Source organism: Cetorhinus maximus, chromosome 25 (genome assembly GCF_964194155.1).
Source record: "Cetorhinus maximus chromosome 25, sCetMax3.hap1.1, whole genome shotgun sequence".
Taxonomy (NCBI): Eukaryota; Metazoa; Chordata; class Chondrichthyes; order Lamniformes; family Cetorhinidae; genus Cetorhinus; species Cetorhinus maximus.
In genome coordinates this window covers 8,336,137-8,350,362 of record NC_135903.1, presented here as the reverse complement: position 1 = coordinate 8,350,362, position 14,226 = coordinate 8,336,137, and the positions used below count along the sequence as shown (strand labels likewise).

Here is a 14,226-nt window from a genome sequence, read left to right as displayed (position 1 = left end):
TGCAACCCATAGGGTGCTTTAGTGTGCAACCCATAGGGTGCTCCAGTGTGCAACCCATAGGGTGCGCTAGTGTGCAACCCATAGGGTACGCTAGTGTGCAACTCATAGGGTGCTCTAGTGTGCAACCCATAGGGTACGCTAGTGTGCAACTCATAGGGTGCTCTAGTGTACAACCCATAGGGTGCGCTAGTGTGCAACCCATAGGGTGCGCTAGTGTGCAACCCATAGGGTGCGCTAGTGTGCAACCCATAGGGTATGCTAGTGTGCAACCCATAGGGTGCGCTAGTGTGCAACCCATAGGGTGCGCTAGTGTGCAACCCATAGGGTGCGCTAGTGTGCAACCCATAGGGGGCGCTAGTGTGCAACCCATAGGGGGCGCTAGTGTGCAACCCATAGGGGGCGCTAGTGTGCAACCCATAGGGGGCTCTAGTGTGCAACCCATAGGGGGCTCTAGTGTGCAACCCATAGGGGGCTCTAGTGTGCAACCCATAGGGGGCTCTAGTGTGCAAAATGCAATCCAGTCAACAAAGGGTTACTCTTCCAAGGGATCAAGCACTGCAGTGATGTTTTGATTTGCTCAGCTGCTTGAGTACTGGGGGCTCGCTTATAAGAGGTGGTTGTGTTAATTCATTCAGGCAAAAGCAGCTGGCGGGCTGAGGATATATGCACGATGGATGTATGAATTATGGGCACATAAATTTATAGTTTCTCATTATGATAGGTGGGCAGAACGATGTTGAGGGAGGGATAATGTAATATTTCAGAGAATGCATTGCAATCTTATATGTATTTAAGAGGGCACAGGGTTCAGGGATAAATAAATTTAGACATTTTAGTGCACCTTTACCTAAAAACGTGCCACAACATTGCTCAGGTAGATATAACAACAACAACTTGCATTTATGTAGTGTCTTTAATGTGGTAAATGCCCAAAGGTGCTTTACAGGAGCATTACCAAATAAAATTTGCCACCAAGCCACATTGGGACAGATGACAAATGAATGAGGCATGGAATGTTTTAGAGGAGAGAGAAGTCGAGAGGTTAAGGCAGTGAATCCCAGAGATTAGGGCCGAGGGAGCTGAAGGAGAGACAAGATTATACTTTGTGCAAATGAAAAGTCTCAAAAGCAAATAGTAATAGTTAACTAATTTACATGTGTTTGCAAAGACCTGTTAGATTGTGTTAGCTGTGCCTCAGTGGGTGGCACTCTTGCCCCTGAAATAGAAGGCTGTGATTTCAAGTCGCGTTCCAGGACTTTGAACACAAAAAAAAAATCAAAGCTGACATTGCAGTTCAGCACTGAAGGAATGCTGCACCATTGGAGGTGCTGTCTTTCAGGTAACATGTTAAACCGAGGCTCCATCTGCCCCCTCATTGTTGTAATATTGGAAATGCAGCAGCCAGTTTGTGCACAGCAAGATCCCACAAACAGCAATGAGGCAAACAACCAGAAAACCTGTTTTTCTGATGTTGACTGAGGAATTAATATTGGCTGGGAGACTGGGGTGAACTGCCTCCCTCTTTTGAAATGGGTCCAGAGGATCTTTTACATCCCCAAGAGGGCAGATAGGGCCTCAGTTTAACCTCTCACCCAAAACACTTTCTCAGTACCACACTAGACTGTCAGTCCCGGATGTGAACTTGAACCCACATCCTTCCAGCTCGGAGACAGATAGCTACCAACTGAGCCATGGTTGACACTGTATAAAGCATCTGTCACATGGGAAAACATCTTAAAGCGCTTCACAGAGTGGTAATTCTAAGAAAAGCGACCAGAAGTTTGGTCAGACAGGTGCCTTCATTAGTGTGGAGTGAGGGAGAAAAATCTAGAATATGGGCCCGAGTCATTTGTACAAATCTCCAGGCTTTCAAAATCCAAACTTGAAATGACCCAACCTCTATCCTTTGAAGTACCTTCTGTTGTGACTGGTCCCCGGGCGAGGTCCCCCAATTTGTTAACATTCCGGATGAGACCCTAATTTTGTGATGCTCCAGGTGAGGAGGAATGAACTGGCTCCCCTTCTTTATTCAACCCCCTCGGTTGGTTGCAACAAGGTTTATTTAAATTTATTCCCCTCTGGACACCCTTTCCCAGTCCAAACCTAATTATGTTTCAGAAGGAGCCAACTTAACCAGGCTTTCTTGAGTCAAAGAAAGAGTAAGCTTATTGGTCACAAGAAACCTGAGAAAAATAATAAAAATGCAACGCATACATACAGAACAGAAATAAGAAGTTAAGAATCCAAATAAAAGTTTTAAGATATATGATTTGGTGTTTGGCTTGTCCGTGAGGCATAGAAGGCAAAACGTTGCCGCTATTAAGTTGGGTGATTCCGGTAGAGCTGACTTTGGCAGTTTCACAGTGGGTTTGGAGACACTTGGTTCTGCAGGGTAGCTGAAGAAGCTGTTCTATTTCCCCCTTTTTTGTGGCTTCTGCCATGCCTTGCCTCCAGCAACAGAGAGTGAGAGAGAGAGAGAGACTTTGCCTGCAACTGCAGGGGTGACCAGTTGGTCGTCTTCTTGCTGCCTCACACACAGCACACGCTGCGCTGATCCACAGCTAGCGTTTTACCCATTTTGCCCTGTGTATTCCTGTAAGGGGGAAAAAAACGTGTCTTGTGCCCAGAGTCTCTTTTCTTTGATCTCCGACCATTTTACCCATCCTGAGATATGAATCAACAGGAGGTGGATTTTAGATGACTGCTGGGGCGTGGTAATCCGTCTTTTTCTCTGCAGTCACGGGAGGTTAAAGCCAAGTCTTTTGCATCTTTTCTATCTTTTAAGTGCCTCTGCTCTGAAGAAGGCCATGATACCTTTTCAGGTGTGACATTCCAAGTTCTCTCAGGACAGGCCGGTCAGTATAATCCACATAGGAATTTTCCAGCCATCTTTTACTCAGTGTCCTTTCTTGTATTTCTTTAAAAACACACGTCTTCCTCAAAATGAGCAATATGCCCATAAGTAATTCGTGGCTGTGATTGGCTTTTCATGACACCCCAATCTTCTTTCCATGCTGGGCGCTGTCCGGCACTATAATTTTATCTTTAATTACTTTCCATTTCACTCGTCGTTTGATCACTTAGCAACACAAAAGAAAGGAGAGAATATGTTTTAAGTTACAGTGTGGTGACTGATTTTTAAGGATCTATAAGCGGTGATTGATTGCTTTGTATCTCTGGTGTGAGGGGCAATTCATTGAACACAGTTTGAACCGAGAGGAGAAGGATGCCTCTTTTGTAACTTGACCTTTAATTGCGGCCGACGTGTTTAAGGAACTTGTTCAAAGTCACCAGGCAGAGCTGGTGTACTGCATCCCCTCCAGCTCCAGCCCACCCCTGCTGAGTATAAAGAACCTATGTCATCCCAGAAGGAGCTGGGGGAAGAATATATGGTTATAGAGAGGGTTTAAAATGGCCTTTGCTGTTACCGTAGCAACTGTTCAATCCAGTGAAAGGCCATTGCCATTTTAACAATAATAAATTGAAACAAAAGGATTTTTTTTTTTCTGGACATTTGAGTTAACTCGTTCAGATAAGGTTCTACATTCTATCCACTTTCCTGTCTGCCTCAGAAACCTGGACAACAAATAAAGATCCGTGGAAGAAAATAGAGGCCTTTGAAATGTGGATGCTAAGATGGATGCTAAAAAATTCCATATACAGAGCACCAGACATGTAGAGAGGAGCCCTGAAATTGCAAGAGCAGAAAATTAGCTACTTAAAAAGTGACATCCAGAAAAGAAAATGTCAATATTTCGACCATTTGATCAGAGCTGCAAAGCTAGAGATCTCTCCTCGAGGGCAAAGTGGAGGGCAGCAGAAAGAGGAGTCGCCCTCTCTTGCCTAGCTGGATGACAGACGTCACAGAGCGGATGCAGACGAGCTACGGTGGATGAGTGAGGATGGGTGTAAGACGAATGTGACAGAGACAGCAGATCTCCAACTAGGAGTAACTACAAGCAGCGGCAATTTAATCTGAAACATCGGAATAGGAGGAGGCCATTCAGTCCTCAAACTTGTTCCACCATTCAGTTCGATCATGACTGATCTGTATCTTGATTCTGTTTACCCATCCTGGTTCCATATCGCTTCATACCCTTGCCCTACAAAACTCTTGTCCATCTCAGCTTTTAAAGCCCTCAATCAACTCCCAGCCTTAATAACTTTTTTCAGGGGGAGAGTTCCAGATTTTCACTACCCTTTGTATCACCCCTGAACAGCCAGCTCTAATTTCAAGGTTGGGCCCCTTGTCTTAAACTTCCCCCCCCCCATTAGAAGAAATAATTTAGCTCTGTCTACACAATTGATGAGTTTAATCATCTTAAACAGCTCTATTATATCACCTCTTAAACTTCAAAACTCAACACAATATAAGCCCAGTCTATGAACCTGTCTTCCTGATTCAATCCTTTTTTAGCCCTGGTATCATTCTGGTGAATATGCACTGCACCCTCAATATACCCTTCCTAAGGTGCAATACCCAAATCTGAATGGAGTACGCCTGATGTGGTCGAACTAGAACTTTGTAAAATAACAATGTAAAAGATCCCATGGCGCTATTTCGAAGAAGAGCAAGGGAGGTATCTTCAGTGCCCTGGCCAATATTTATCCCCCAGTCAACATTATGCAAAAAAACCCCCCAACTTATCTGGTCATTATTGCATTGCTGTTTGTGGGAGCTTTCAGGAACTTGCTGTGCACAAATTGGCTCCTGCATTTCCTAAAACAGTGAATACACTTCAAACGTAATCCAGTGGCTGTAAAGTGCGATCGTGCAAAGCGCTATATGAATGCAAGTCTTTGTTTTGTTTAGATAACACCTTTAAGGCAGCAAAAAAATATCCCAAGACCTTTCACAGAAGTGCTGACAAACAAACTATTAAGACAGAACAGCTCTCTAATGAGGAATCAGCCTGGACCAGAGATATGAGTTGTGTTGCAGACAAATCAGTATCACTACACGAGAGGGCTGGTGACACCTAGTATCGGTCATGACTCTGGGGAGAGAGCAGGAGGAAATTGGCTCATTGAGAAACTTGTCTCAATCTGTATCAGAGTTTCAATAACTAGAACAACAGGGTGAGTCTTCAACTTTACAGTAACTGAAAAATAATGGATGAGATCCAACTGGAGACTATCCCAAGAGTGATTAGAATCAGAAATGGATATTGTCACAAAGCAACATGTTTGGAAATGCCTCACTAAACTCTCCGTTCCTCCATCTCTCTCTCCTTCTTTAAAACCCACCCCTTTGACCAAGCTTTTAGCCACTCCTACAATCTCCCCAGTGACCATTGTGTCCTGGCGGATGGTCTGCAACTGATTTGCCAATCTGTTCTTTGCACTGACGGAAAGGTGGTGCATTTCCGGAACTTTCTTTATTGGTTACTAAAATGAGTTAATATTGCCATCTTGTCAAACTGCAAGATTCAGACCAATAAACATACTCCCATTCATAAAGTTATCTGAACAACTTGCATTCGTGTAGCGCCATATAGTAAAATTTAATAAGGCATTTAACGGACGCTGACCCATAGAAGGAGATGTTAGAACATGTGACCAAAAACTTAGCCCAAGAGGTAGGTTTTAGGAAATGTCTTGAGGGACTGCGAGGTAAAGAGGCAGAGAGGTTTAGGGCCTAGGCAGCTGAAGGCATGATTGCCAATGTCGGGATGATGAAAATCAGGAATGCCTGAGAAAATTTTCAGACTGTTTCTGTTCTGCAGCTATTTCTGCTTGCACGCCAATGTTTCGATCCTCGAGTATGGGTGTTATGAAGCAGAATGAGGGATTGATTGCGTTTCTCTCTTGATCCTGTTCCTGGAGGATAGGTGTGCTGTTTCAGGTCTTTGTTACTGCCACAGATGGTATACTAAAGCTCCCCATTTGTGCAAATGTTTGCTCTGCTTTGACTGTTTGGAGCTTGCACCTGTCACAGGTTCCGGTTGACCGGTTCCATGGTATTTCTTGGGACTGTGTGGCTGTTGCCCGTATTGACTGGCGTGTTTCTGAATTAAGCTGCAGCAGATGATCTGGGAATGGGTGTGAGGTGTTTAGGATGATTGAAGGGGATGACGGGGTAGATATAGAGAAGCGACTTGCTGAACAGCCAGTATCTGTGCTGTAAATTGTATGCAAATCTTTCTACTGTTGCATAGAGAAAAGACCCTCAGTGGAGTCTTGCTGTGCAACGAGCTACGGAGATGTGTTGTTTGTTGACTTGGAATTTCCACCCAATTCTGACGTGTCTGATCGGCATTCACATTCTTCCATCCCTTTCAAAATGCCAATCCATGTTTAAGAAGTTGCTTTGAATGGTAGGGATGCTTGGTGGAGACTTCACTTAGATTCCCGCCTGAGACTTCTATTGAAAATGACCAAATATTGCCTTTTCTTCCTCTCTTTGTTCCTCTGCTGAAGGACTTGTTTTGGCTGCCGCCATGGCTCCATGGATGCTGAATGCTCTGTGACCCCATCCAAATGGTCATCGTTGACGCTTAAGCCCGGGTGGTGAGCCTCAGCAAGCTAGTCGGCTGCAGAGGCATTACAGTCTAGCCCCATCCCTCCTTTAGCCAATTTTCCTAAGGATACATAACACCCATTCCCAGCAGGGGTTGGGTGATAATGGTTAGGAGCAGGAATCTTGGCTGATTTCTTTCTTCCCTGCCTCTTAACCAAGGCATGTACTGAGACTTGTAACGCTATGTCCAAGGCACTATGTAAATGCAAGTTGGTGTTGTGCTGTGGCAAATATTGGGGATTGCTCTGCGAATTCTGAGTAAGTGCTGTGTGGTGAGGGTGAGATGCTGAGTCAGAATGGGCTGGTGGTTCCTAATTGGTGCTTGAAGCACATAGACTAACATATTCTTCTATTCCTCTGTCCTTCATGCACTTGCTAACTCTCCCTTAAATATATCCATGCTGTCCACCTTAACTACTCTACGTGGTGGCAAGCTCCACATTCTCACCACTCTTTTGAGTGAAGAAATTTCTCCTAAATTCCCCACTGGATTTATTAGTGACCTTATATTTATGGTGCCCTAGCGAATGTACACCAGTAAACCTGGAAAGGATGAAGCAAATGAATGTGTTTTGTAAAACCTGTTATTTTACAGATTGCAGCTTAGTATTCGGGTCTTGCAATTAAAGCTGAACAGAAAATATTGGCAGATAAAACTGTGTCACTGCAGCAGGAAGGTAGAGGGGGTTTAATTGATCTCTTCATCCCTGTGAATACAACATTTGAAGTCCTTGTCAGGCCAGACTTGCATATTTGGAAAATATTTAATGAATTAAAATCGACAGGAGCTGTTGATCATAAAATGACACGGTGTTTAATTGTTTACAGTCATGGCATACTCTGGAGTGCAGCAAGGTCTCCATCAGTAATTCCTTTCAGCACCAAAGGATTCTGCTAGAGTCTGAATTTCTACATTAAATGTGATTGGACAGTCAAAATCAAATTCCTTTCATCTCTGGAACCAGGGGTTTCAGTGCCGCTCAGGTTTATCTCTGGAAGGTCTCCTTTCTCTACTGGTTTGAACAGTCTGAATCCTGATCTTATTTGGCACAATCCCACTGCACAAAACTGCCTCATATTTGGCTTTAAATTCTGGAGGACTTTGTCCCAAATACAGTTCCCTTCTGAATGACTGACTCGTGAGCCGCAACCCTGATTGTCACTTTGGTCAATGATTGTTTTGCTTGTTCTTCTTTCCTCCACTCCCTCCTTCTGCTCTGCCCTCCCTCCCTCCCTCCCTCTCTCCCTCCCTCCCTCTCTCCCTCTGCTCTGCCCTCCTTCTGCTCTGCCCTGCACCCCCGCCACTGCCCAGCACCCCGCCCCTGCTCCTGCTCTGCCCTCCATCCCATGCATAGGATAGTTATTGATAAATCCAGTGAGGAATTCAGCAGAAACTTCTTTACACAGAGAGTGGTGAATGGGGAACTTGCTGCCACATGGAGAGTAGTTGAGACGAATTGCATAGATACATTTAAGTGGAAATTAGGTAAGTACAGGAAGGAGAAAGGAATAAAAGGATTAGATGAAGCAAGGAGGCAAGAGGCTCTTGTGAAGCATAAAGACCAGCATTGACATCCTATGTAATCAAAAGTATACTAGGGGGCTGCTTTATAGGCAGGTCACTTGCCTCTGTATTAATGAGAGAGCTGTAAACAGTTTGTGTGATATTGGAGCTCACAGTTTAGCAGAGAGCGTTCCAGTGAGGTGTGTAATAGGAACGGTGTGGTTCCTCCATTAAGTGACTGTGCCCACATCCCATCAGAGTGTGTGACAGCATGGGGCGTTTTATAGAAAAGCTGCTTAAATGGTTTCTCCATTAGCGAGGGAGCTGTAAAGCCCATGTATGTGTACTAGGTGAGTTTTACAGCGCAGGGGAGCGTGTTACAGAGCAGTGGTTTTATATGGTTTCTCTTATTTGTGATGGAGAAATAAACAATGTGGGTTCTCTCTGTGCAGGATAATTATCTTGTGTATAGTGTGGGGAGGGGGTCATTGTGCTTGGCTCTCCGCCAGCCCTTTAGATTTCAACAAAAGGAGCCAATCTCTGTAGCTGGGGCGGGGACGATGGTAGAGAGAGTCCGCCACTCCAAAGGCAGCGATAGGACCCTTAGATCACCACAAGTGCTGGGTGGTTGCTGGGCGACCAAGTTGACAAGCTTGTGTAAATATGCTAATTCCATTCTGGAGGGCACTTGGAAATGGCAAGTGTGCGGTGTCATTTAAACAGGGAGGGGGTGGGGTGGGGGGTAGAATCAGGAAGAGGAGCAGCAGGCCCACAGTGCAAGCTGACCTGGGTCACCGACACTCATTATTCACAAAGCTTTCATGAACCACACAGCAGTTTGTAATTGCTTCATCTCCTGAACTCGACACAGGACAAGGGAAGGTTTCCCTCGCTCTACCCCATCTCGATGGTTGCCAACCCTCCAGGATTGCCCTGGAGTCTCCAGGAATTAAAAGACTAATCTTCAGCAGCACACGCACAGGGGAGATTTAAAAAATAAATATATATTTTGAATAGTTTGGCTATTAGTAATAAAAATATAAGAGATGGAAAGAAAGGCTGGCTTGTGAAAAGTCATCCAATTGCCTTTGGCAAGACGCAGCATCGCGAGGATGGGCATGTCAGGCAACCAATGGTGGGTGAGTAAACGAGGAGATCATGTGATGGCACTTCCAGGAATTCATCCAACCAGAGTTGGGAACCCCACTGCACCCCAACAATCTCCTCTCCGGTTGGGGGAAAGGAAGGGGTGGGGATGGGAGTGAGCGTTTCTAACCAGGGTTGGGTGGGGAGTGAATGTGATGAGAAAATGAAGTTGTAAAGGAGAATTCACAGCGTGAGCTTTTATAGGTCATGGGGGGTCTTCCAAAGAACATTTTTCCTCTTTGTGGCCTGGTTCCTTTCTTCAGCCACAGCTGCTGTGCAGCTCCTCACTGGCTCCATGTGCACATGGCCATTCTTAAGGACTTCCTGATGCCGAGCATTTGTGCACCTGCAGTTTCCAGCAGAGCTCGCCAGGGTGTGATTGAGCTAATAATTGTCTTTTTCCCCTTCCCTAGCTGGAGTGCTATGTCCACTTCTGGGCACCACACGTTAGGAAGGATGTGAAGGCGTTGGAGATGTGCAGAGGAAACTTACCAGAATGGTAGCAGGGGTGAGAGACCTCAGTTATGTGGAAGGACTAGAGAGGCTGGGATTGTTCTCCTCGGAGCAGAGAAGGCTAAAGGGAAATTTAACAGAGGCTTTTGCCATTATGAAGGGTTCTGATAAGGCAGATAAGAAACTGACAGGAGGTGGTTAACAAGAAGACACAGGTTTAAGGTAATTGGCAAAAAAACCAATGGGGGAAATAGAATTTTGTTTTTTGCAATGCAAGTTATGATCTGGGATGCACTGCCTGGCGAAAGGGAGATGGAAGCAAATTCAATAATGACTTTCAAAAGGCAATTGGATAAATATTTGCAAAGGAGAAAATTGCAGGACCATAGGGAAAGCGCAGGGGAGTGAGAATAATCGGATAACTCTTTCAGACAGAGGCATGATGGGCCGAATGGCCTACTATGCTGTATCATTCTAATTTGCACACTAAGGCTGATAGTAGCCCTGCATTGTGTCTCAAGATTAAATGACTCAGCACCGGGCAGGTCTTTCTGGTCAGTGTAGCCCAAGACCTCCATAACTACTTAAACCTGCATTCCTCCTACAGTCATCCAGCCTTTAGAAACCAACTTCCTGCTTTAGCTCATCTCTTTTCAAACATAGTGCTACTTGCTCAAGCGGAAAAAGGGGTGGAATCTTAACAAAGCCCTTTTCCCCTCCACTCCCTGCCACCAAATGAAGAGTTTCACACGAGGTGGTGAATTTACCGAGTCTTGGGGAACAGACTTCGTTCCTGAATGGTTTTAAGGAAATGTTATCTGTCGATCTTGGTGTACCGTGGAGCGTTCTGATACGAGAATCTCCCTTTCCCTAAATAGCGAGTTCCCAATCTCGACCAGGCTGTCCCGGGTGGCGAGGGAGCCACAGAGTGGAAGCGAGGGACTTTCTCGCAGGGAAGGAGAGACGCTTTGAGGGTGAGTCGTTGACACCTCTGGGCACTGACTCGTTAGCCAAATACTGAGCAGTAATTTGTTGAGCACCTTGGGGAAGATTGGCAAGTTAAATGGGCCCATCTTCTGAAGCTAGGAACGACAGCAGAAGGGCAGGAGAGAGGTGAAACAAAAAGAGCAAAATTGTTCTTTATTCACCACACACCAAACACACCTAATTGGGGTGATGGTGGTGTAGCGGTAATGTCACTGGGCTAGTAATCCAAAGGCCCAGGCTAATGCTCTGAGTACATGGGTTCAAATCTCACCATGGCTGGTGGAATTTAAATTCAGTTAATAAATCTGGAACTATAGAGCTAGTCTCAGTAATGGTGACCATGATAACTACCATCGATTGTTGTAAAAACCCATCTGGCTCACTTGTGTCCTTTAAGGAAGGAAATCTGCCATCCTTACCTGGTCTGGCCTACGTGTGACTCCAGACCCACAGCAATGGGGTTGACACTTGCCGAGCAAGCCACACATTTCATGTGCAATTAGGGATGGGCAACAAATGTTGCTCTTACCAGTGATGAAAGAATAAAAAAAAATCATGTCTGTCCTAATGATAGAATGGACAGCACAGAAACCACCTTTTCAGCCCAACTGATGTTTATATGCTGCACATGAGCCTCATCCCATCCTACTTCATACAATCTTATCAGCAAATACATGACCTTTATTGCTCATTCGTTATCTAGCTTAATCTTAAAAGTTTGATTGGGTAGTGAGTTCCACATTCTCACCACTCTGAGTAGAGAGATTTCTCCTGAATTCCCTATTGGATTTATTGGTGATGACCATTTTATAATGGTCACCTCTAGCTTTGGGCTCCTCCCAAAAGTGGAACCATCTTTTAAAGACGTTTCTCCTGAATTCTTTATCGGATTTGTCAATAACGAGTTATATTCATGGCCATTAGGTTTGAACTCATCATACTTCACATGACCTGCTTCCATTTGAATATGCCCCCCTTCAAAAAAGCACCTTATAAATGTAATTCTCACATACTCCTGCACCTATTTGAATTGTTTATACCATTTTTTTAAAACTTTGACTCACCTTGGTTACCGACTATACAGTGTCCCCTTTTCAATTCGGCTCGCTCTCCAAGACTGTTGCATTCTCTTGGGCGCTCTCTTTTAACGCAATTTGCTTCTGCTCAAAAAAAACCCAGAAAATGCTGGAAAAACTCAGCAGGTCTGGCAGCATCTGTGGAGAGAGAAACAGAGTTAATGTTTTGAGTCCCTGTGACTCTTCTTCAGAGCTAAAGAGAAGTGATGTCAGGCCTGCTGAGTTTTTCCAGCATTTTCTGTTTGTATTTCAGATTTCCAGCATCCGCAGCATTTTGCTTCAGTCTTGCTTCTGCTCAAGTTGTTTCCTGAAGAGAAAGTGTATTTTGTTTCCATATTTTGTTTTACCTGCTTCGTTTCTGTTTCTGAGGCTTCAGAGAGTTTATTTTGAAACTTGTGTGTTCTTTTTCGTTCTGATGCTAATAGCTCTCGTGGAGCCCGTCACTGATATTAGCTTTTGTTGTTGGACTTTTGGGGGTCAGTTTCCCTCCACCTCAACATCTTATGATTCCTGTCCCCCGATCAGCTTGGAGACTAGATTAACCCTGTTACTCTCCTGGTTCGTACTTTCCAGCAATGGTCACTGATCAGAAACTCTGGATGGTTGGCGGGGACCAGTTTTAGCCTAGCGCTCATCTCCACCCCAGTCTGGATTGTGTGCAACGATGGGTTTACCTTCAACCCCAATTGATTCGCCATTGAAGCCAATCCCGCCCATTCCTGCCTGGCAAGTTAGCTTAAAATTAAACCCCCTCGTTCTTTTCCCCGCACCCTCCTTGGCCAACCACAGCTGGAGGTTCAGTGGGTAGCACTCTTGCCCCCGAGTCACAAGGTTCCGGGTTCAAGTCCCACTCCAGTGGTTGAGCACAAAAACCAAGGCTGGCTCTCCAATGCAGTACCGAGAGAGTGCTGCTTTGTCAGCGGTGCCGTCTTTCAGCTGAGTTGGTAAACTGAAGCCTTGTTGATCCCAATACACTATTTGGGAAGCACTCCCAGGTGTCCTGGCCAATATTTATCCCTCAATCAACTTCAGAAAAACACGTGATCTGCTCGTTATTGCATTGTTGTTTGTGAGTTTGCTGTGTGCAAATTGGCTGCCGCATTTCCTACATTCCTACAACTTCAAACAGTATTTCATAGGGTGTAAAGTGGTCATGCGAAGGTGCTATATTAATGCAAGTCTTTCTTTTTTCTACTGAATTCCCAGCTCTGGTTAGTTAACTCAGAAAACCCAGGATTTTTCCTAATCTTGTGCAAATCAATTACTCAACGGAAAACGTTCATTGAGAGGTTGGGGCGCTTGTTTTGTGTAAAAAAAAAAATAACTTTTTTTTTCCTGGGAAAAATACATTTTGCTCCACCTTGGTTGTAAAGGGGGATGGTACCCTTGTGGCCATATGACTGCACCAGGAATCCAGGGGTCTGGACTAATGATCCAGAGACCTGAGTTCAGATCCCACTGCGGTAGCTGTGGAATTCAAATCCGGCTCACTAAATAAACCTGGAATCAAAAGCTGGTGTCAGTAATGGTGACTATGAAACTACTTGATTGTTGTAAAAACCCATCTGGTTCACTTATGTCCTTTAGGGAAGATAAGTCTGTCGTCCTTACCCGGTCTGAATTATATGTGACTGAAGACCCATGCCAATGTGGATGAGGCTTTACTGCCCTCTGAAGTAGCTTAGTGAGCCACTCCGTGCAATTATAGATGGAAAATAAATAAATATTGATTTTTGCCAGCGATGCATGAATAAATTTAAAAAGCCCCAAACTGAGCAACATTAAGTGCTGAGTTACTCAGTGAAGGTAAGGAGTCTGTCAGCAGGTGGGCAATGAAGTTCACCGAGGACCATCATGCTTGGGCGGCCTCTTGTGCCTTCTGCTCGCCTGTGATAGATGCATTTGTGGGACTCAAATATTGGACTCTTAGACCTAAAGGTGTGAAGCTAATGGGACAAATTGGGATGGGATATTATTCCAGAAAAAAGTGAAATGCATCACTATACAAAGCCTCGCACAGCCAAAAAAAATTCTTTAAATGTTCCGTGGGCAGTTGAAAATTATAGTCCGCAGCTATTTCCACTGAGATGAGGTGAATGGTTTCAGCCATGAAATCCAAGTGTCACTTGATGGGAGAGGGGATCGAAGACCCAAGCAGGGGTTCAGCATGTCCTGCCCGCAGTGTGGGGTCGTGGTGAATGGAAAGCGGAGTGGCGGGGTGGGTGGGTGGGTGTCCTGATCCTCCAGGACATCAGGTTTGTCATCCTCTGCCCCCCTCCCCCAACCCCTATCACCTCCCCCCCCAAAAAAAACCTGTGCTCCCAGTCATGGGGGTTTTAAACCGGGATCCTTGTCCCTTCCCTCGCTCTTTCAGCAGCTTTGCATTGTTACGTCTGCATGAGTTGTTTAAATTGGCCCAAATTGGTTGCCCCCATTCCTTTTTTTTTCCTGTATCTAACGGGGCTCTGTTGGTAAATGAGGTCTGAGGAGAATCTCACCCGCTTTTCGCATTTTGTCAAGCAGAGGAGTTTGTGATTAAG

At 45.0% G+C, this 14,226-nt stretch overlaps 1 protein-coding gene across 8 annotated transcripts in view; it reads left to right on the top strand.

Moving 5' to 3' along the window:
* The window catches only part of LOC144667862 (protein AF-10-like), a 155,869-nt gene that overhangs the window by 98,847 nt on the left and 42,796 nt on the right, over positions 1 to 14,226 (top strand). For 7 of the 8 annotated variants that reach the window (XM_078529418.1, XM_078529413.1, XM_078529415.1 and 4 more), the window contains one exon: positions 10,502 to 10,597. The exons of the other annotated variant lie outside the window; for it this stretch is intronic. In XM_078529418.1, coding sequence (XP_078385544.1) covers positions 10,502 to 10,597 — 96 coding nt within the window. The remainder of the gene's footprint in view (positions 1 to 10,501; positions 10,598 to 14,226) is intronic. 8 annotated transcript variants of the gene reach the window in all.